Here is a 22,370-nt window from a genome sequence, read left to right on the forward strand (position 1 = left end):
GAGCTACGCGTAGGCTAATTAAAACTCAGTTCGTTGAAGGTGTAAACATGGTTTATTGGTTTGGTTTGGTTAATTTTGCTTACTGAACAGCCAGCCAGGGTGCCGGAGTGGGCGAGCACTTCTTGTTGAGGTTGACGAGCTGCTTCAGCAGGAACCAGACCTTATGACCCTTGAGACGCTCATTGACCAAGGGCACAAAAATCTGTTCAATTGCGGCGCTGATCTGCTTCTGGCGTCCATTGACAAAGGCGGGCACCTCGTAATCAATAATATCGTTGACCATCTCATTAAACCTGCCGTTGCCCAAAATGCCGCCAATGTGAGAGTTGACGCCGCCGAGCGCAACGACACAATCAAAATTATAAATCTTAATCGAGCCAAAGATTATGGGCATCTTGTACTTGAAAGAGCCCTGTATGGACAGATCCTCCAGTGTAAAGCCCAATGGTCCGGAGCCCTCGTAGCGCACCGATAGACCCAGCTGCTGCAGCAGATCGATCAGCGAATCGGTGTTCAGGATATGCGAGCTAACCTTCAGCTCCTTGAACTTGAAATGGAACTGAACCTTCTTGCTAAACGTGTAGCTGATCTTTAGCTTCTTAATCTCCATGTTCTCCAGGCCATCGAAACGGAAGCGCAGAAACTGTACCAGGGCACTAAACAAAAAACCAAATCAGGAAAACTGCCACAACAACCAGATCAGATGCGCGAAACTCACTCGACAACAGATTGAGCCAAATGAATTTGCAGATCAGCATTCGTGTAGGGCGCAAGTGGAGGAATGCCGTACGCGGGAAAACCACAGGGTAGATGCTCCATCAAATTCTTCACCGCCTTCTTGGCCTGAGAGTTCAGTATCAAGCCATATTCATCGGGCTTGGCGGCTAAGCAAATCACAGATGCACACCGATTAAATCAATCTTTTGGTTTAGACTTCGTCTCACTTACGATTACGCTCGATAAGCCGATTCCACTGGTCCTCGGTCAAGAGGTCCACCTCGTAGGCCGCTGCACAGGCCAAAAGGGTCACAAAACAATATACAAAAGCTTTCATTGCGGCGCTTCGATAACTATTGTTATTGGACAGAGCATACGGCTTTTATAGCCGCAGTTTACACTGACTAAAATCTGGATGGGGATTACCTATTTTTAACCACAAACAGCACAAAACTTGCATGTAATCTAGCCAGAGATTAGCACGATACTTTTGATGATAATAATAAATCAATAATAATTTATATCATGCTCTTGAGCTTCTTATTTGGTGCGACGGTAATCGCCTCATCGTTATATATAGGGGGCTGTAAGAAGTGCAAAACACTTGTGGCCTAATCTTGACATCAAATTGCCCAATCGAATTGTAGCTATGATTTATTTTCAAATAAATGTGACAGCCAACATTTCTGTTTGCCCTAGGCAAATTCAGCGCATTATTTGCAGGTGTTCTGAAATACCTCCTGCAGGTGTTTCGAGATACCCCACAGACAAAACACAATGGCCTGTTCTTTGCGACAATCAAATCACGCGCGAACTTACATTATTTGTTCATTTAAGATTTTAAACTTAAGACACAACAAATATTGATATGTATTGTGTTTAATTGCTTTGATTAAACAAGCCAAAAATACTTAAAGAAAATTACTTAGATCCTCTAGACAACTTTTGCAACCTTTTAAAACCCAAGAAATACTTTGGATTTTCATCTGCAAGTCCATATTAAGCAATAGTATCTATATGTTATTTATTTATCTTTATTTTATTTTTTATTTATTTATTTGCCTTAATCACATCATAATTAACCGCAAAATCAGTAGCTAACAACAAGAAGAAAGGAGAATTTGTTCTTCCAGTTTCTTACGATCTTAACTTCAATTTCTATAGACTTATATCAAATCCCTCAGGAATTCCATTTAGTCCTGGCATAAATAAATTATTATTTTCTATTGAAATGATGGAACAATGGTTCCTAAGCTTAGATTGAATAGATACTGTAATCTTAAGCAACTCCAGCTTTAGTTTGATAGGAAAATCACTTTCGGTCTTTCAGACTTCTCATAGGATCTTATCCTTAGACTATCGAGACAACGATGTTCAGAAAAGCCGCGTTTTATTAAATTCCTTGAGTATTGAGAATATATAATTTAACAAAACTTACTATTAATTAGTCGAAGGTCTATGAGGCTATAGAGAATAACGTTTTATTTTGATATTCTCCAGATTATTTATTATATTATATATTTTATCAAATTTAAGTCATCTCCTCCTGTAATGGGGGCACCTTTCTCTATTCCCTATGAAGTTGTTTCCTAACGCTTGTTGCAGAAGCGGAAAGAAAATGGAATAAATAAGTACAATTTGTTTATAGCGCATCAAAGAGTCGTACTGGCGACAAATATGCCATCCGAGCCATCTTAAAACCTATAAATAAATGTTTCAACAAGTGGGCAAAAATAAGATTATAAATCAATGTCAAGTCTTCCGCCTAATCCATCTTAAATTCTATTCATAAAACTTATATTATAAATCACAAAACAGAACTTTGCACTTGACTTGGGTTTAAAGGATAAGTGGAAGATCAGAGCCACCAAAACGATAAGAAACCCTTCCCAGCCAGCAAAATTATTAGACTTGGTTAAGGTCCCGAAACCGACTTCCTACTAAAATACAGACGTCGCGTTTCTTTTTTTGAACTTCACCTCATTTCACCTTTCGCCCAGGTGTTATATATGATGAAAACTTGAATTTAGACAAAATTAATTAAAAATTGATTCTTTTTTGCACAACTAAATGGTCAAAACACGATCAGATAAGACACCAATATGGGGTCCAATTCATAAATGCCTTTGTTTATTAAATTATCAAGCCCGGTAGCTCTTATCGCGCCCCACCTAGCAGTCGGGTCTATAAAAGCCGGCTGGAAGTAGAAGCGTTCGATTAGTATAAATACGGTTGGCATTACCTCCAGTCTTTATACGTGTTAGAAGGGAAATTTAATATGAAACTCTTTGTGGTTCTACTGGCACTCGTTGCCTGCGCAAATGCTGCTGCTGTGGGCGAGGCAATTGGTGAGTAGAGAGAGAGTGAGAGAGAAGGGGAGAGAAGTGCAAAGAGTGAAAATTTCAATCATTAGATGAAAGGTCCATCTCCAGCACGGTTGTGGATGTGATTGAGGGTGTGAAGGAGCAGATGCCTTGTGGCTTCCCCGGCGCCGGCATTCCACCAATTGCTCCGCTCAGAATCGATCACAAGAATGTCGACATCGACACGGCTGCCGTGAAGATGAAGGGCAGTGTCGAACATTTCCGTCTAAATGGTCTGAACGAATTCGATATTGATGAGATGAAGGTGAATGCGATCACCAGCAAGGTCACCTACAAGTTCATTTTCCGTGATGTCAATGTGGACACCACCTATGACCTGGAGATGCAGCTGAAGAAATACGGCTTTACCATCAAAATGATTGGTGCCGGTCACGCCAAGTTTGCCATCAAGGATATGGTCATTTGGGGCACCCTGAAATATTCCCTGGGCATGCTCTCCGGCAAACTGAGCCTCAAGTCTCTGGAGGTGCGCACCCATTTGGGTGAGGTTGACTCCGAGATCGAGGGTCTGCTCGGCGACGGCACTGTGAACGAGAAGTTGAACGTATATCTCGCCGAGGCCGTCGAGATGGTCATCAATGAGAACGAGGATCTTATTGCCGAGACCATCGAGCAGGTTGCCCTGCCCGTGGTCAACAACGTTTTGGATGATATCAACATCACCGATGTCATCGCCGGCGGCGAGGGTGGCGAGAAGGAGGTCTGCATTCCCCCAGAGTTGGACTGGTAAACAATGTGTGAACGCGCTTCGTATTTGATTAAAAGTTTCTTTAAAAAAAAATAAATAAATTCATATTGTTTTAATTAAATGCTGTTGATTTTGGGTTTGCTGGATCGAAAGTGCGTGAATTGATCTTGAATCAATATAGCATAAATAATATATATATTTACACTCATGTTTAGAATTATCTTTGATGATGAGACGTTGATTCTCATATTAACTAATTTTTGACTTCATTTTAATGTTGTCGAAGCTAATTTTAAACTCAAGGTAGAAATAATTTTGCATATCTAAAGATAATTTTAGATGAAACCCCGTTAATCCCTTTTTAGAGAAACTATTTTGGAAAAATTTGAAAATAATATAAGAGAAATAACTTTAGAAAAGTCTGTTATGGAGAATTAAAAAAACTAGGATTATTCCTAATTTATATTTTTGGTAAATACATTGATAGATCCTGGCTTCCTTGATGGAAATCCTTTTTTGAACCTTTTTTATTTAATTATTTCATTTGTAAAATGTATGTTAGTATAAAAATAAAAGTTATGATATTGGATTACTTTCATCCTAACGTAGCTTTACTGTAAAAGCTTTGACGTAAAAACTCGCAAGCTTTTAGCCTATTTGTTTTTAGTCTTGATGCTTTTCAGTCGGATGTCCCTTTATGGCCAGCTGCTAATCTCTGGTTGTTGCGTCTTATCAGCCAATAGTCGCATATAGAAGTATTTGCCAAATTTTATAGCGATTATAGACTACATAAGCATTATTTTTACACGTGCTATACATATTCTTTTTATTACGAGACTTTCGAGTGCTATATAAATGTTTGGCTACGTGAGTTGGGTTCGCAATTAGACTCGGGGGTTCTCAGCTAGACGTTAAAGGAAAATGAAGTCTCTGTCGCTTGTTGCGATTATCTTGGCTCTGGCCGCCTGTCAGGCAGCCAAATTGGCCGAGCCTCTGTCTGGTAAGCATAAAGCAAAGATTATTATATAGAATTTAGTTCATAATGCCAAGTAAATTTCTTCAGATATTCCAGCACCGCTAAATGCTATTGATAACATAATTGTCGATGCTCTGGAGTCGTGCAAACTTCGTATGGTGGAAGGTTGGCCACAATATGGCATACCTCCGCTTGCGCCATTCGAGATCCAGCACAAGGATTTCAACTTTGGGACGGGCGAGCTGCACGCCACTGGCGCTCTGGATGGCCTAGTCGTGAGGGGATTGAACGAGTTTGAAATACGCAATATGAGTGTGAATCCCATACTAAGTCGCATTAAGTTTGAGCTCCAATTTGCCAGCTTGAACCTAACCACACAGTACGAGGCGCAAGTGGACGCCGGTTATCAAGTGGCCCGTAATGGTGGCGCATTTTTGGCTCTCGAGGATCTGAATATGTCCGGCCAGATTAAGTACGCCACGGGAGTGTTGGGCAGCAGCAACAATCTGCGCATCAAGGGAATCGAGCTCAATATAGTGGCGGGCAATGTCGTCTCCAATATTGAGAATCTGTCCAAGTATCGCATTCTGAATCGCAAACTCAACGACATTGTCGAGGAGTTCATCAGCCTTACTATCAATGAAAATACCGATCTTGTGGCCGATTGGGTGGACAGCACAGTGACGCCCATTTGCAATGATCTGATTGGCGATCGTTCTATTAAGGATATTCTAGACCTCATCGGCGGTGGCAGCAAATAGAGGTTCAACTTTTAAGCAGGAGTGCAATAAAAAGAATTGAAAAATGCAGCTTTTTATTATAGTTTAGCCAATTTAAGTCCGAAAATGTTTTGCCCTAAAAAACAATCGTAAAATGCGTTAATCTAATCGCTTAGAATAACTTCTCTAACGCGGTTTTAATCGCACTACCCAAAGTTCTAATGGAATAAAAGCTTTTTTGTGATTCGTATTAGAGCCCTGCATCGAGTGAGCCGAAACGAGTTTCGGATACTCGAACAATTTTTCGGCTCGAGCAAACAAAATGTTGGGTCTGTCAGTTTAAACGAAAAAACCGTTTTCCGCTTAGCTCGAACATGTTGCAGACTCGATCATTTCGAACTTGTTTCGAATGCATGTCGAATTCGAATTCGGCTCAGCTTCATAATCAAAAGCTCGAATTTTTCGGGATTCCGTTAAATTGTTTGATTATTCGAGTTTTATGCAAATTCATTTACAAATGCAGAGCACACAATTTAAATCTTCTATTCATATTAACTTAATAATATTTTTATGAAATGTTTACATTAGTTTAAACGGATAATGATATAATTAACCATATTAAAAGCTCTCAAGCTTTTAGCCAATTTATAAATTGTTCTTTGTTGCTTTCTCGCTGGAGGTCTCTTTATGGCCAGCAGCTAATCTCAAGTTTATGTGACTTATCGGCTGATTGTCAATAATCGCATATAGAAATATTTGACAAATTATAGAGCGATTATAGACACTGTGTATAATAGTAGTTAAACATATATTATACATATAGTTATTATCAAGTGACTTTCAGGTGCTATATAAGTGCGTTGGCTGCGCTATATGGTCGCGCAGTTAGAATCTGGTGCTAGAGCTAAAAGTTATAAACAGAAAATGAAGTTTTTTTCGCTAGTTGCGATTGTCTTGGCCCTGGCCGCCTGTCAAGGAGCCGAAATGTCCGAACCGTTGGCTGGTAATCATTACCAAAAGATAAATAAATAAAACGTTCCTAATGCCAAACACATCATTTCTGAAATTGTAGCTCAGTCGCGTTCTGTAAGCAGCATAATTGTGGATACTTTGGAGTCGTGCAAGCTTCGTATGGTGGAAGGTTGGCCACAATATGGCATTCCACCACTCGCACCGCTGGAGATCCCGCACAAGCATTTCAACTTTGGAACAGGCGAGCTGCACGCCACTGGCGCTCTGGATGGCCTGGTTGTGAGGGGATTGAACGAGTTTGAGATACGCGTCATGAGTGCGAATCTCTTCTTGAGCAACATAAAGTTTGAGTTGCATTTTGCCAGCTTGAACCTAACCACACAGTACGAGGCGGAAGTGGACGCCGGCTATCAAATGGCCCGTAATGGTGACGCTTTTTTGGCTCTCGAGGATCTGAATATGTCCGGCCAGATTAAGTACGCCACGGGAGTGTTGGGCAGTAGCAATAATTTGCGCATCAAGGAAATCCAGCTTAATTTAGTGGCGGGCAATGTCGTCTCCAATATTGAGAATCTGTCCAAGTATCGCATTCTGAATCGCAAACTCAACGACATAGTCGAGGAGTTCATCAGCCTTACTATCAATGAAAATACGGACTTTGTGGCCGATTGGGTGGACAGCACAGTGACGCCCATTTGCAATGATCTGATTGGCGATCGTTCCATTAAGGATATTCTGGACCTCATCGGCGGTGGCAGCAAATAAAGGTTCGCCTTTAGGCAGGTGTGCAATAAAAAATTTGTTGGAAATTAACTAATTTGAGTAATAATATTTTTATGCTTGAATCCAAAATTTGATTGACAAAAAAGCAACCGTAGAGCGCAATAATCTAATCAACGAGTATACTTTTGCTTAAAAAGTTTTTATCACATTTCTCTCGGTTCTATTTTGGTTGGTCGTTGTAGGTACTCGATTTTGATTGAAGTCAACATATATTATTAAATGTAAACATTAATTTCGATTGCTGGAGCAATGTTATCATTTTAATTTTTTGATAAAAGAATACAAATTTGTGTACAATTATTTATTTAAATAGATAATTTAATATTAATCGATTTAATCCAAAATTTATTATATCTATTTTTTGATTTAAATATGTTTAATAACTATGCGAGCCAAAAAAGTTCTGCAGATAAATATTTTAGTTTGTTTAATGAACACGTCCCAAAGTAGCGTAGCAAAGTGTGGAGACTTTTATTGGCAGCCAAACAGTATGCAACAGTTTTGGCACTAACAATATTTTGACAAGACGCTTTTAAACCGACTAACTAAAGAGAAAAATTAACTGAATTTGGTAAATAAATAAACTATATTCATAATATTACAATTGGCACATTACGCTGATTGAAGTGTGCTATAGATTGTTCGAGTTCCCCAGTGCAAACTTTAAAAAATTAAAAAGGAAATTTTTTGGAAATTTCCCTCTGGTTGCTTTGCATACTTTTAAGCGCCGCAATTTAAATATATTTGGTTCCCACAGTCACACTTTTTTTCCGCCGACCGAGCAGCACCTTTTTTCCCTCTAGTTTTGCATTGTCTTAAACAGACGGACCAAGTGAGGGCAGTGACTAACCTTGAAAGGTCTTACGCTCGGCAATCTGACGTGTGCTACAGATTTGTCAAACTTCCCCAGTGCAAGCAAGCTTTAAAATATCCAAAAGGCATTTTATTGAGAATTTCCCTCAGATTACATTGCATACTTTTAAGCCCAGCAGTTTAAATAGCCTTAATTCTCAGTCACGCTTTTTTTCCACCGCTCAATCAGAACATTTTTCCCCTCTAGTGAGGGCAGCGACTCACCTTGAAAGATCTAACGCTTGACAATCTGAAAATATCCAAAGGAAATTTATTGGTTGCATTGCATACTTTTAAGCGCCGCAATTTAAATACATTTAATTCCCACAGTCACACTTTTTGCCACCGCCCAATCAGCAGTTTTGCATTGTCTTATCAGATAGGCCAAAACAGACGACCCAAGTGAGGGCAGCGTCTAACCTTGAAAGATCTCACGCCGTCGCTCGTCTGTGGGAGGAGAACAACAACAACAACAAGGAGAAAAACGTGCCGAAATTCACATTAAATTAATTAATAATTTCAAACGGCTGCGGCGCAATTTCGAGAGCACAAAAATAGTGTGATGCTCGCGTCTTATTAGAAATAAATATTATCAAGACAACGGTGCGTTGAGGAGTTCGTTATCAATATTACATTGCATACCCTTAAAATTGTTTTAATATAATTAGAAAATATTGCACATAATATTTATTTAAAGGAATTAAACCTAGGCTATAAATAGAGACAATCTGCTGACATTTTAAACTGTAAATCTTAATCTTAAAAATAGAAAATATAGAATGATGATATTTTTTATATAAATTTCAAAAGTTAGCATCTAAGTACCAGCTTAATTATTAAGCACCTTCCCTAAAGATTATTAACTACGAAAATCCTATGGTATCTGTCAGTCAGCAAATCTCTATAGGTCTATGCACACATTTATTTTTATAGACATTTCTGAGCCTTAGAGAGACCCACAGCGAGCTGATAAGCAGCAGATCTCAAGCATTCAATCATCAGATTTCTTATGCCAGCTCAGTACCAATTTAACAATCGCTTGCTCAAGCCGCAACGCAGAGAGAATTCGCTAGAGAAATGCTATTTAAATGCTTTCCATTAATATTGCTCATGGCACAGGTGAGTTGTCAGATCTCTACCCAAATAGAGCGCTTCCCCATAACTTGTGCAATTGCAGTGCCTGCTGGCGGCGCCTACAGGTGATCTGACACAGAAACAGCTGGAACAGGAGGCGCACAATGAGACTATCAACTTGCTGAATGCTCTATTCCGTGCACAAATCGCCTACTTTAGCGGTGTGCGGGACAAGCTGGCGCCGAGCACGAAGCGTGCACGTGACATTGAGCTGTACGTGACCCGGCTGGGCGAGGCCATAGCCGAGAAGGAGCTGGACAAGAAGGATGCCATGTGGCTGAACATATTCGAGCAGGTAAGCCAAGCATACACATACATATACTCTTTACCAGTTATACCCTAACTTATTGATAACCCTTGGCGCAGTTCAACAAATCGCCGCTGCTGCTGAACAGGCAGGAGGAGACGGGCCTCAGCAATGACGACTATCAGGCCCTGCTCACGGATAAGAAATTACAGGAGATAACAAAGAGCTTCGTTCGAGATGTGACCACATATTTCCTGAAAATAGCACAGTTCAGTGGAAAAGTCGTGGAAATGAGCATCGATGAGTACAAGAGTACATGAGCACGAAATCGTGAGGTGTCAATAAAGTTTACAAGTTTAAGGCCTAAATGTGGAATTTTTAAAAGGGTAAGGGGGAAATTAAACTATCGATAGTTGTTGAGTTGCGATATCTATCGATAATTTCGAAGGTTTTGGTGGGAACAGACCCAGAAAAAACTTGGGGACTATCGATAGTTCGATAACATTTTTATAGATATTATGTTTATATAACAGTTTAAACAGTTTGACGGTTATGAATACCAATTCTAATTTTAAATAAAACATACTTAAATATTAAAAAAGAAATATATGTAATTTGAAATATAAATAGAAGCAGTGCAGAAAAAAATGCTATAAAAGTGGCTCTAAAACTATCGATAAATGCAGATTGCACTTGCTGTCACGGAAGAAAAGAGCCCATCTCAATGCTGGCAATAATCGAGTGCAATTAAAACACATTTTATAATAACATTTCACTTAATTGAAGCCACATAAAGATTGATTGTCAATTAATTATCTAGATGATTCCATTAACACCTCAAGAGACAACTGGGCCGCCGCAACTGTACGTAATATTTGATCAATCTATTAGCGAGCTGCAAAGCGCTATATGGCCATATAAGTGGGGCTTTATATATATGTATATGTATTTGGCTGAGTGCGGAAATATCGCGCTTTTTGCCCGCTCTGCCCCCCCGACCCACCTACACGTTTTTAGCACAGCGGCCATTTATGGGGGAGACAAAATATATAAATATGTATATATTATATGATAAGTTTTTAAATGTGATAAATTTCTATAGAACGTCATCGCATGTCACGAATACCGGTGAATCATCGCGAAGATTGAGCGCATACAATTTTGGACACATATCATACGGCTTTAATTGCACAAGACATTTTATTATATAAAATATATAATTATATATTAGACTATGGAACCTACCAAGTTTGGAATGTGGCACTGTTTGGATAGCGTTCCCCAAAACCTGTTTTTATATATAGGGCTAGCGGGTACAACCCGGCCTTGCCCGTGGCACGTATGTTATAAAATAAATGTTCTCAAAAAGCTTTGAAAATGATTTTGAAACTGATCAGATGGTCAACAAACAACTTTCGTACAACCGTTTTCCGCCAATTTACCACTGTTGCGGGTGGAATTTCCCAAATCGCTGAAATACGTATTTATTAAGTTCTTATGTAGAGCTTTGAAATTAAGTTTGATGCAAATCGGACAAAACTTCAAAACTTCGCCCAAAAAATCTTTAAATCGCATTCCCCCCGAAGAATTTTGAATTCTGCGAAAAGTGTGAAACACGTCTCAAATGAATTTTCTTATAGATCTCTGGAAATGAATTTGAGCGCGAAACGTCACCCACCAAATCGTTGACCTCAATTTCCACCAAGGAGGAATGGATTTTCCTAAAAGTGTGAAATGTTCCACACTTGCGGGTGGAATTTCCCGAAACCCTGTCTTAACGTGCACCTACATCACATAAGGTAACTACAGTGAAAATTTCAGCTTCCTAGCTCTTACGGTTTGGGCTGTGCGTTGATCACCAATCAGCCAGTCAGTCAGTCAGGACAAACAGTTTTATATATAGGATTTTATAGGTACATATATTCAGGCAATTGAATGTCATCTAAAAGCACCAAAAGGCCCGAAAGGATTTCTAAGAATACATTTTTTTTAATATGCGGCTAAACTCAGCTCAGTCTGCAACTGGCTACAGGGTATCTTATCTTTGGCCACTCTCAGCTATACTTAATTGTTTATTTTGACTTTCTTATGCTTAAGCATTAAATGACAACAAAAATTGTGCAATTCCAATAAAAATAGCTAATCTAAGCAAAGTGCAAGGTACTTTGAATGCAATTTATGTTAAAAATAAAATAAGCCACAGTCAGCGAGTGAGGGGCTAAGGGGCGGAGAAGGGGAAGGGGGTTTCGGGCGTGGCTGTGGAGAGACAACGGACATGCATGCCTGAACCACTGCGGGCAGCGCTGCCGGCGTCGTCGTCGCAGCCGCTGCTGCTGCGCTGCTGCTGCTGCTCTGTGTGTTGCACACATGTGTCGCAGAAATATCAACAGCCCCTCTCCTCCCTCTCCGCCCTCTCTCGCTCCGTGTCACATGTTGCGCATTCAAGCGTGTCGAATAACAATTGCCACTTCCGAATGCTCCACAAAAAGAAAAGCAACAACAACAACAACAACAACAAGATAAAAAAAGGAGCGAGATATGAGTTTGGCATTCGCAATAATTTGTTTAAACAAAAAATCCGTTTTTATCAATATTATTGTACATTGAAAAAAAAGAAATAAAGCCGACAATAAAGACAACAAACAAGCGATAAGCGCCGGCACATAAAAAAATCAACAACAACAACAAAAGTGATAACTGGAAGCGAGAGACAAATCGCAGCTCAAATATACTATAAACAATTTGAGGAATGTCAATTTGAAATATTTCTGCAAATAGTTGAGATCTCTTGTTATGAAACCTGAAGAGCAAATTATTCAAGAGAAAATCATTATGCAAAACTATAATATTTATTTAAAAATAGGTCTTCGCACGAATGTAAAAGAATAATAAAAATATGAATTCTATATGGCGTTAATAAAACTATTTGTACAGACTGATTGACGGATTGATGATCAATTGATTTATTGATTGATGATTTAGCAGAAAACATTTGGACCTGGTAAAAAAAAAATGAGAGTAAACAAGATGCAGTGTAGAAGTGTAGAAGGTTTAAGAACAGAAACATTTCAACTATTTACTTAGGTCAAAACACAAATGGAAAACCCTACGAAGAATAAACTTGGAATTTCTTAGCTTTAGCAGTTATTAAACTAGGTTGGCATGTAGAAAGCTCATTCTAAATTATACTTGATATTATATTATAGTACTAATGTATAATTATAGTATACTATAAATAAATTCCATGTACTCCAAGCGCTTGATGAAAATAAATCTACTTAGCGACATGTTCAGTAAGTAAATAAAAAGTGAGACTAGAAAAACGAGTAGATTTAACATGCCAGCTTGTAAGAAAGTTGCCCATCGAACTAGAACTCGAACAGAACTTGAATATTTTGAAAGGAGGAGGAATGGAGAAAAAAAACTACAATATATGAAAAATAAAACTTGTCTTGTTAAAAATTTACAAAAGGTTGAATTTGACATCTCTCTATATAAAACTTTAATCTTATATCGTATCCAACGATAATCTTATATCCATCCAAGAGGGATCATCCGGCTCAAAGTATTTTACTTTTCTCATATGTGCGGAAACTGTTGATTGGATAATACGGGCGAATTAAATGGTCCCTGTGTGAAAAAAGAAATATCTATAATTTTTAGCTAAGAACTGGCAACGGGCAAGGCCGGGTAATATTCACTAGTTCTCTATAAACTCTCGTTAAACATATTTGTTAAAATTTCGACTTATTTCCAAACATTTTCAATATAATCATACTATTCATGCCGTAATCCACACGTAAATCATGTTACCCTTTATTTTGTTTAGAGTAAATCAAACAGTTGATTTGGGGCTAATTGCAAAAGCATTTGTGATCGCGGTGCCACTGTACAGAGATAAGAGAGGAAATTTGTTTTTGGCTATCGCCTTGAGGAGTTTGTTTTTTTTTATTGTTGTCTGTGAGCTGACTTTTACTATAAGCTAATAGACAAATATAAACAAACAGAGAGTTCAGGTGTACTATAGGAGAGGGCTTAACATTCATTAAAAAACACACTTACACACACACGCACGCACACACACACACACACACACAGACATGTGCACACATTTGTAACAAAAATGCCATTCATATGCTGATATCTTGTGAAATAATGTGAATCGATTTCTTTTGTCATTTGTTTGGGTGTTTCGAGGTCGTAGAACCTAATAAATTCTATTTTAGTGACTGTTATTTCACTGTAAATACAAGCAATAACCTTTATATTAAGCACAAAACAAAGCGAAACAATAAATATTTTTATTATGTGCTATTTTAAGAAAGAATTTAAGTATTCTTAATAGATATCTGTTGTTTCTGCAATGCTAATGATAATAAGCAAATAATTTAAGAGCAGTATATATTTAGAGCTCTAGCAAATCCTTTTTGTAAAACATATAAAAGCTACAGAGAAATACCATAAACTACCTATGTATATATTATGCTCGCTACAATAACTTCTACTTCTAAGTATTTATTTCTAAAATTCACCAAATAAAATACAATGATATTCCAAATGCTACTATTATTTAAATACCTCTAACAACATTGCGTGGTTATTAAAAAGTCTACTTCTAGTATTTCGAAAGGGAAACAACAAAATGTGGATCTTAGCAATGAATAATCTATTTAGAGATTGGAGCTGTACGAGCGATCACTGTATTTGCCTACAGTTACAGTTCTACGTATTTACTTTCCAAAAATAAAACAAACGAGACTTTTAATTAAAATGTCAATTCATAACGACCTTTCTGAGATGCAAAACGCTTTAGCTTTTCAGCTATTCCAGTCGCCGCCAGACTATTTCATATTACGTTTTACGCTTTTCTCTACATATGCACAGTTATTTGACCCTATTGACTGAGCCGTTATATGCCAAAAAGTTTTGATTAGCTAAATGCCAATTGGAACACGAAACCGCCATCTATCAACGAACTGTGCTGCGTTTTCAATGCCAATAAGAAAGTCGCGTGCAGAACGGCTTATAACATATTTATGAGTGCTTTAATATATGTAAGTTGTTCCTGCCTTGTTGTTGTTGCTGCTGCTGTTTTTGCTGTTGCTGCTACACGTATTTGTTGCTTGGGGTTATTTTTTTGTATCTGGTTTGCCGATAAGCGCACAAAATTCATGTTGAACGCGAGCAAAAACAACAACAACAACAGCAATGACCGAAAAGGCCGAGTGACGATTTTGTTTACATTTTTGGTGTTGTTGTGTTGTTGTCGACAGATTTTCTAATAAACCATTTAGAACCGGTTTTCTTTTTTTTGTTACCCATTTTGAAGGAGTCAAAAAGGGTATATTGCAGTAGTGCACATGTTTGTAACAGGAGGCATCAATGTATCTATATACTTAATCAGCATAAAACATTCCCCCAAAAATTTAAAAATGAAAACAATTAACATTTCAATAGGTTGTTTTTAGTGGGACTGGTGGGAAGAACCACAGCTATAGTCTAAGTACAGGGTATCTACTGGTCGGTTTTTATAACTCTTGCTTTTCCATTTTATTTTTTGTGAACGGTTTCGGCTTTGAATTTTGTTGTTGCTTTTGCTTTAGTCTCACTACCACGAACAAGAAGAAGCAACAGCGGCAGATTCGAGAGCATCAAATTTCATGCTGCACACACACACACACACACACACACACACACACACACACACACACACACACGCATACCTATGTAGTTGTGTAAAAAAAGCTTGTTTTTAACAAAAACGAAGCTCTTTCATTTTTAGGGACAGGAACAAAGACAACAACAGCAAGCAACACTTTCAATGGGCTGGCAAAGGGTAAGATTTTCGGTCATAGATTAGCATAAAGCACACACACATACATAGGCAACAAAAGCAAACCACAATGCACAATAACAATAACAATGCTCTTACTAAAAGAAAGAGAGAGCAGAGCAGGACAAAAACACCTCACTCCCTTTATTTCACCATGTTCAATAAAGGTGGTGTTGTCATTTTGGCTATTAAAAATTTAACTTGAAAATTTGGAAAAATTATGTTAACCAGCAAATTGGATAACCCAAAAAAAAAAAAAATAAATTTGATAAAGAATTCGTTGGTTTGTTCAGTATGAAATTACGTCTTTAACACCATAGCTAGCAATTCTATAATTTTCAATATTTAGCTTTTTTTTCTGCCATTTAAATTCTAGCAACACTGTTGTTGTCAATAAACCGTTCCCACTCCCTCACACACGCACTCACCTTCAATGCAAACGACGTGATCGCGTATCTGTTGGGCAATCTGTGCGTCCGGCATGGGCAGCAAATCGATTAAATCGTAAATAGCATAAATCGATGGATGAACGCTCTCGAAGCGCTGTATCTCCTGGCGTATGGCCAGCGAATTGCTTATCAGCGGCTGCGGCAGTTGCGTTACCAAAATTGAGGCAGCAGCGGCAGCGGCGGTCGCAGCCGCAGACGATGTTGACTGGCTTTGGTTGGTTGTGGGCGTATGATTATGACGCTGTTGCTGCTGTTGTTGTTGTTGGGGGAGCGCTGCTGCCGTCGTCGTCGTCGTCGCTGCCAACTGTAAATGTGGCGGCAGATGCTGATGATGATGTTGCTGAAGATGGTGATGATGATGGTTCTGTTGTAGCTGGTGCTGCAGCTGCAGTTGCTGTATATGCGACAGAGGCGCGTGTGGCTGATAATTGCTCATTGCGCACGAAATTAGCCAACGTTTTTTTAATTAACTTCAATTACTTTGCCCGAGATGCCGATACAGCCCCAAAAAAAACGTAAACTAAACGCGCACACACATATACACACACGTACACGTATACGCACAGGCAATGGCACAATTTTCGCTAAGTGAATTGACAGCACACAACAACATATTTGCCATACAGCAATTACACGAACAACAATAATTGCGAACTGTGAACGAAGATTATTATAAATTTTACACCTGTTTCACACATAAATAACGATTTTTAAAAACGCACTCAGAACACTTGCACTGACTGTGGCCCGTGCTTATGTGATAGTGTGACCAGAGGTGACGAGCATAAAAATGCCTGCACTTGAATTCTCAAAAATACCAACAAGTGCCGCCATAGTATCGAGTACTTTGTCGCAGCGCATGTCGTAATATTTATTACAAATTATTATTAAATAAAAATAACAGAATTATGGCGCAAAGCAGATTAGAAAAAATTGGCACCATTTTCACCAGGTAAGTACAGCCGGAGCTGAACCTAAACGTGTCAATCTAATAGCAAATTTATAGAGTGCAGGGCCTGCTGCGCGGCGGCGCCATGAAAGCGGAGGACAAACCCATCTGGTACGATGTCTATGCGGCGTTTCCGCCCAAACTGGAGCCACGCTTCGACAGGCCCGCCTCAGATATACCAGTGCGTAATATATTCTATGCGGAGGATGTGGTGCGCGCGTAAGTTTAATCGACATTAACACAACCATGAGCCTGGTCTAATATAAGTCTTCCACAGCAAACTGCACAAGCAGAATAAACCCCACGAAACCATTTCGCTGTTCGACCACAAGCGCGGCACACAAAGCCAGCAGTTTTTGCAGATCTATGGGCAACTAAAGTCGCAGGGCGCACTAGATGACCAGCGCATTTACGAAACGGCGCTGGATTTGCTTGCTGAGCAGCGGAAACAATCGCGTACGGATGTGGCCGAGGATAATTTGTTAGCCGGCGACAGCGAGCCGGAAGAGCCAAGCAAGAGCACACTACTCAGCGATTTCCAGGAAGCCGGTGAGCAGCAGCTGCAGCAGCAACAGACGACGCCAAGCAAAGAGAAAAAGGAGTCCACCCCGGCCATTAACATACAAAGCTTATTCAAGGATTAGGCTCCGTTTTATGTTACAAACTAAATATACAAAAATGATTGATTTTAAACCGCAAGCGCATCGTTTTGCGACTCGTGGCTGAGTTGCGTCTGTAGATTGGAGAGCTTGTTCTTCAGCACCTGCACGCCCATTATGACAATATTCTCGGGCTTTAAAGCGCCCGAAGATTCCACATTGAAGAAGAATTTGTTTGGTTTGGCCTCCCAGTTATATGGTGCCTCATACTGGTCATCTTCCAGCTCAGTATGCTCACTCTTCGGCCACTCATCGGGCTTGGGATAGAGCGTGTGTCGCATCGAATTGTCCGGATCGTATTCAAAGCAGACACCCGCTGTGGGATTCCATTTGGCGTGCTCCTTGCCGAAGCCCTTTTTGGCATAGGCGCGCAGCTTAAGCTCCTGTCCCTTGCGCAATTTGATTATCAGAATCTCATCCGTGCTCTCGCCATATTCGTTGTCCTCCTCGCCCTGATTGCGCGAAGTTACAGGCAGCACCTTCGCGTTGCTGGACTTCAAGTCGGCGGTGGTCACGTGGCGTGTCTGCTCCTCGTTGCACTTCACGTCGAGCGTGAACTCGACACTGCATTCGGGACAAAAGTCCAGGCAGATGCAATCGCGTGTATACTGCAAGCGCTCCACCACGTCGTCGGATATCAGAGGAATTAGGCCAATGCGATGTGCCAGGAACTCATCAGACAGCACCGTGGAATTTGCCTCCAGCTGCACCCAGTCTATGGCAAGTGTCGGTGTTTCGGCAATGAAAACGCGACGCAGACTGTTCGCCACACTCAATTCCGTGTCCTCCAGCACAAACTTAACATTGTCGTCCGTCAGCTCGGTTATTTGCACAGATGGTTGATTAGCATACGGCATTTTTACCGCACTTTTTAATAGTTAAGGAAAATAAACACAAATAAACAGCACTAAAATGCCGAAAAGCGGTAAGAGGCGATAAAGCGATAGCAACTATCGCGAAGAAGGCTACTCATTACATTCTATCGATATATGAATAGCAACTATCGAATACCAGAATAGGACAGCTCAAGCCAGAAAATAATGTTTTGAAGACTGGCAACTTAACATAAAAAATGCAGCTAGTCGGGACTAACACATTTTGATGTTGTTATTAAGCAAATAATAACTGTTTTCTGTCACATTATCCCGATTTGTCATAATACAATTAGACTCGATACAATGTATCGAATGGCAGCCTCGATTTATTTAATATTTTCAACTAATCTATTCGTCAAACGTTTTGTAACACTAAACAGTTCATGAATCGCGCGACAATGTTGCGAATTTCTGCTCGGTTTTATTGCAAAATTGCAACTCAATCAAATTTTAAGGCGGCCGAGTATAAAACTAAAATAAAGAAAGATAATAAAGTGGATTTTACGCAGCTACTGCATCCGACAAAGGTGCCACAGACGCCCGTACCGGCGGCTTTTCCGGACACCTCCCAGAACGCCATCGAAATAGATACCAAAACAATTCAATTGCTAGAGCGTTTATCCTTGGTGGATCTGGACAGTGACCAGGCACTGGCCACGCTCAAAAGTAGCATACAATTTGCGGATAAAATAGCGCACATAGATACGCAAAACGTGCGCCCACTGTACACGGTGCTGGAGGGACAGCAGCTGCAGTTACGCAACGACCAGGTCACAGCGGGCGATAGCCGAGCAGAGCTACTGCGTTGCGCCAAGCGGACAGACGAGGATTACTACGTGTCACCGCCGGGCAACATACCGCTGGAGCAACAATAAGGATGTCCAATCGCCTGGGCCGATGCCTCAAAGCTCTGGAAACCACTGGCTTCTTGCGCTGCTCAAATGATGCAGCCACTACCCTTATAGAGCTGTTGACCCATGGTTCTGCTTATGCCCAACAGCTGCAGCAACATTGGCTCAACATGCGCCACTTGGCTGTCAACTTGGGCAGCGTTTCCTCTAACGAATCAGTAAGCCAGTCTCGTTTCAACTTTGTGCATGGCCAGCAATTTCGCCAGCAGCTGCAACAGTTGCGCCAGGCACATCCCAGCAAAGCCAAGTGCCCCACGCTGCTGAAGCAACAACTTAGGTGCGCATCCTACAACACGCCAGGCCACACAATCTTCCAGCATGCGCAGCCTGTCACACAGTTGATCACAGATTTCTATGTGGAGCCGCATCGTGGACTGGAGCACTTTTACAATGTGCAGCGCGAGAGTAAAATCTGGTGGATGCGCTACTCCTCGAATCCCAGTCGCTATGCCATTGTGCCGCAAACCGAATTGGAACAAGGTGCAGGCTGCCAGGCGATAGACATACGCGCTGCCTTCGGGGATGCGGGCGCAGTGACTGTAGAGCAGCTGAGTCTAGTACCGCTGCCGGAGCATCAGGATTTCCAGCTGCCCGATGCGCGCACTGGCCAACTCCAACTGCCTGCAGTCATACGCTCTGTGATCGAACTGGAGACAGCCAGCTGTGCCCTACTACTGGACGGCTGTGATCACGGACGTGAGACACGTTCGCTGCTCCTCAACCGCCTGCTGGCGCCTTATCAATGCGCCATTGCAGGCATACAAAAGACTGAGCACAGCTCACAGGATCTGCGCGACTTGTGTGCCCATCTGGCGGATGTGCTGCAGCGTGCAAGTTTACGCATGCAGGGAACTGGCTATGTGCTGGCCGGGAATAGGCTACAGCTGACGCAGCAGCTAGAGCTATACGACTGTCTGGGCGTACCCTATGCTCTGCTCCTGGATGAGCAGCAAACGCTGAGCAATGGACTGCTGCGGTTGCGCAGCCGCGACACGCAGCTGGCGGAGACCGTGCACATAAGCGATTTACCCGACTATTTGTTAAATATTTTTAAAAACTATTAAATGCCTAATATACATACATATGGATATTGATAATATAATAGTTTTTGAAATTTCTATATTTAAAGGAAATACAAAATGTTCAATCTGCTCTGGATACTATCCAAGCATTGACTCCCCAACGCTGTCATTTAATATACACATCTTAACCAGTTATACATGATAATAATAGTTATAATACAATCCATAAAAGTTTACATAAAATCGCATAGATATTGACGCACATTGAAGCCAACAACTTTGCCTATATAAATGACAAATTCAAGACCCACGGTGCACTGCAGCTTTGCGGAGCCATCCATAATGTTTTGCTCGCCCGAGACAAAGCTGAGCAGTTTGAGATGCACCAGCGTGGAGATTTGCGACAGCAGATTGCAGGTAAGGCCCACCTTTTCCTCGAGTATGGCATAGAAAATAGCCAGCAAGCGATCAATGCTAAAGGATTTGGGACCCAACGTTGTGGACATCTTCTCCGCATTCTGTTAAACAGTTAAACAGCATTAAGCTACATAGCTGAACATAGTTTACAAGGTGGCTTACCTTGGCTCTGGCATTGACCGTCTGCATGCGCTTGCGCTGCTTGCCGTGTTGCTTGACAAACAGTCGCTTGTCCTGCTTGGGCGAGTTGTGGCTGGCCAGGAAGGCGGCAATGAGCAGAAATTTGCCATAATAGGGCAGCTCCAGCGATTGGGCCAGCTGGCGTACACTCTGATCCTCAATATTCGGCTCACCCAGCGGTTTCTCAATGCGCATGTAGATCTGGGTTAGAGCCGAGCGCAACGGTCCAGCTATGTGCCGCCAGAGACGCGACACATCCGTGCACTCGACGCTGCCATCCAGCACGGGCTGCATGTATATCGCAAAACATTTACGGGCGGTCAACCGCAACTCTGGCACATCGCGACAGGCCTTGTAAAAGACACTGAGAAAGAGATTCAAATAGTTGCTATAGAATTCCGGCGTCAAGGCTTGCTCGCACAGGGCCAAACGCTGGCCATCGCCTGTCAGCTGTTGTTGCTGCAGCATTTGGTGACGCATCTGTTCAAAATCATTGCTGAGTATGCGCAATGCCTCTGCCTTGTTATACTGAGCCAGATGCAAGCTGATGATCTCACTGAGACCCGTCTTGTTGTAGTACTTCTCAAAGGGCAGCTGCGAGAGCAGCAGGACACACAGATTGAGACTGGTCAGCTGCTGCAGGCGCAATAGCACAGGCAATACGTTGGCATCCATATCACGCAGCCGCTCCGCATTGTCAACAGCTATGAGGAATCCTCGGGCGCTGCTTCCATGCCAGCGACGCAGTTGCTCCACAAATTCCAGCATATTGTCGGCACGCAGCGGGTTCGCACCCAACTGCTGCTCTTTGTGTGCCAGTGCGTCCAGCACATTTTCCAGCAATATTTTAGTCGTATAGCATTCGATGGCATTCAGCTGGGCAATGCACACCTTTTGTTGCTGCTCGCATTGCTGGAGGAAAGCTTTGGTCAGCGAGGTTTTGCCTGTGCCGCTGTGGCCGTATATATAAATGGCAGGCGGATAGCTCTCATTGCAGTCCCCAATTAATTCGCTTAGAGTTGTTATGACCGTCTCGCGGCAAGGAAATTGCGGTTCCAATGCAGCGCAAATCCGCTCCATTTGTTTACTCTTTATCAACTACTGCAGCTGGTTGCATTGCGCGCCAAAAACCAGGGATGCGCTGATAACTGTAAAGCTGCTGATCCAGAGGCGCGAATTCCGCTCCTTTTGTTTACTTTTATCAATTACCGCAGCTGGCCGCATTGCGCGCCAAAAACCAGGGATACGAGATAACTGTAAAACTGCTGACCCAGATGCTTATGTAACGATATATCGAAAAAGAAATCATCGTTATTACAGGGAATTATATTTTTATTTTATAAGCAAAAAGCCAACAAAAATACCTACTTTTTGCTGGAAAAGGATTTTTCCCTCCCAGTTTAGGTTAGAAAAAGAAACAGTGTAATATGTTTAGTACTTTGTTCAAACCCGACATAACGGTTTTATTTAAAACATCTGCCCGGCGACAGTGCAAGCTTTCGTATAACTTATATTTTATTATCTTTATATCAGCTATTAACGTTGTAAATGCTATAATTAAGTGCACTTGCAAAATTTAACGTTCCGTTTTGCAGTTAAAACA

At 41.1% G+C, this 22,370-nt stretch overlaps 11 protein-coding genes across 12 annotated transcripts in view; 7 read left to right on the plus strand and 4 right to left on the minus strand.

The window, feature by feature from the left end:
- CenG1A (Centaurin-gamma-1A) overlaps positions 1 to 16,511 on the minus strand; it is a 76,908-nt gene extending 60,397 nt beyond the window's left edge. Inside the window, exon 1 of the mRNA XM_064686103.1 lies at positions 15,734 to 16,511. Coding sequence (XP_064542173.1) covers positions 15,734 to 16,190 — 457 coding nt within the window. The 5' untranslated portion in view covers positions 16,191 to 16,511. The remainder of the gene's footprint in view (positions 1 to 15,733) is intronic.
- Positions 34 to 1,109, minus strand: LOC135431117 (uncharacterized). The gene is made up of 3 exons (XM_064686061.1): positions 949 to 1,109; positions 719 to 884; positions 34 to 656 (listed from the first exon to the last, which is right to left on the minus strand). Exons 1-3 carry the CDS (start codon positions 1,052 to 1,054, stop codon positions 80 to 82), a joined length of 849 nt encoding a protein of 282 aa, XP_064542131.1. The 5' UTR covers positions 1,055 to 1,109; the 3' UTR covers positions 34 to 79.
- On the plus strand, positions 2,909 to 3,910 carry LOC135431131 (uncharacterized). Its single transcript, XM_064686081.1, has 2 exons — positions 2,909 to 3,065; positions 3,131 to 3,910. Exons 1-2 carry the CDS (start codon positions 2,996 to 2,998, stop codon positions 3,829 to 3,831), a joined length of 771 nt encoding a protein of 256 aa, XP_064542151.1. The 5' UTR covers positions 2,909 to 2,995; the 3' UTR covers positions 3,832 to 3,910.
- Positions 4,635 to 5,574, plus strand: LOC135431128 (uncharacterized). Of its 2 annotated transcripts, none has more exons than XM_064686077.1 (2): positions 4,635 to 4,789; positions 4,853 to 5,574. In XM_064686077.1, the coding sequence occupies exons 1-2, from the start codon at positions 4,711 to 4,713 to the stop codon at positions 5,524 to 5,526; spliced, it is 753 nt and encodes a 250-aa protein (XP_064542147.1). In that variant the 5' UTR covers positions 4,635 to 4,710; the 3' UTR covers positions 5,527 to 5,574. The 2 variants fall into 2 exon arrangements, with proteins under 2 accessions (XP_064542147.1, XP_064542148.1); XM_064686078.1 differs by having other exon boundaries at positions 4,661 to 4,789; positions 4,862 to 5,574.
- Positions 6,370 to 7,380, plus strand: LOC135431129 (uncharacterized). Its single transcript, XM_064686079.1, has 2 exons — positions 6,370 to 6,487; positions 6,557 to 7,380. Exons 1-2 carry the CDS (start codon positions 6,409 to 6,411, stop codon positions 7,219 to 7,221), a joined length of 744 nt encoding a protein of 247 aa, XP_064542149.1. The 5' UTR covers positions 6,370 to 6,408; the 3' UTR covers positions 7,222 to 7,380.
- On the plus strand, positions 9,064 to 9,840 carry LOC135431113 (uncharacterized). Its single transcript, XM_064686056.1, has 3 exons — positions 9,064 to 9,210; positions 9,269 to 9,520; positions 9,592 to 9,840. The coding sequence occupies exons 1-3, from the start codon at positions 9,169 to 9,171 to the stop codon at positions 9,790 to 9,792; spliced, it is 495 nt and encodes a 164-aa protein (XP_064542126.1). The 5' UTR covers positions 9,064 to 9,168; the 3' UTR covers positions 9,793 to 9,840.
- Positions 16,512 to 16,555: 44 nt separating the features above from the next.
- On the plus strand, positions 16,556 to 17,396 carry mRpS23 (mitochondrial ribosomal protein S23). Its single transcript, XM_064686108.1, has 3 exons — positions 16,556 to 16,706; positions 16,761 to 16,922; positions 16,981 to 17,396. The coding sequence occupies exons 1-3, from the start codon at positions 16,663 to 16,665 to the stop codon at positions 17,345 to 17,347; spliced, it is 573 nt and encodes a 190-aa protein (XP_064542178.1). The 5' UTR covers positions 16,556 to 16,662; the 3' UTR covers positions 17,348 to 17,396.
- RpII33 (RNA polymerase III subunit RpII33) lies at positions 17,333 to 18,308 on the minus strand. Its single transcript, XM_064686107.1, has one exon. The coding sequence runs from the start codon at positions 18,217 to 18,219 to the stop codon at positions 17,392 to 17,394; it is 828 nt and encodes a 275-aa protein (XP_064542177.1). The 5' UTR covers positions 18,220 to 18,308; the 3' UTR covers positions 17,333 to 17,391.
- Positions 18,309 to 18,580: 272 nt separating this feature from the next.
- Positions 18,581 to 19,112, plus strand: GatC (glutamyl-tRNA(Gln) amidotransferase subunit C, mitochondrial). The gene has a single exon (XM_064686109.1). It carries the CDS (start codon positions 18,621 to 18,623, stop codon positions 19,110 to 19,112), a length of 492 nt encoding a protein of 163 aa, XP_064542179.1. The 5' UTR covers positions 18,581 to 18,620.
- Positions 19,113 to 19,114: 2 nt separating this feature from the next.
- On the plus strand, positions 19,115 to 20,250 carry DNApol-gamma35 (DNA polymerase subunit gamma-2, mitochondrial). The gene has a single exon (XM_064686106.1). The coding sequence runs from the start codon at positions 19,115 to 19,117 to the stop codon at positions 20,210 to 20,212; it is 1,098 nt and encodes a 365-aa protein (XP_064542176.1). The 3' UTR covers positions 20,213 to 20,250.
- Positions 20,251 to 20,297: 47 nt separating this feature from the next.
- On the minus strand, positions 20,298 to 21,961 carry Orc5 (origin recognition complex subunit 5). Its single transcript, XM_064686105.1, has 2 exons — positions 20,750 to 21,961; positions 20,298 to 20,688 (listed from the first exon to the last, which is right to left on the minus strand). Exons 1-2 carry the CDS (start codon positions 21,845 to 21,847, stop codon positions 20,404 to 20,406), a joined length of 1,383 nt encoding a protein of 460 aa, XP_064542175.1. The 5' UTR covers positions 21,848 to 21,961; the 3' UTR covers positions 20,298 to 20,403.
- Between the last annotated feature and the right edge of the window lie 409 nt (positions 21,962 to 22,370).

The sequence above is a fragment of the Drosophila montana genome, unplaced genomic scaffold (genome assembly GCF_035044405.1).
Source record: "Drosophila montana isolate Dmon_TW-CO22-7 unplaced genomic scaffold, ASM3504440v1 contig_312_1, whole genome shotgun sequence".
Classification (NCBI taxonomy): Eukaryota; Metazoa; Arthropoda; class Insecta; order Diptera; family Drosophilidae; genus Drosophila; species Drosophila montana.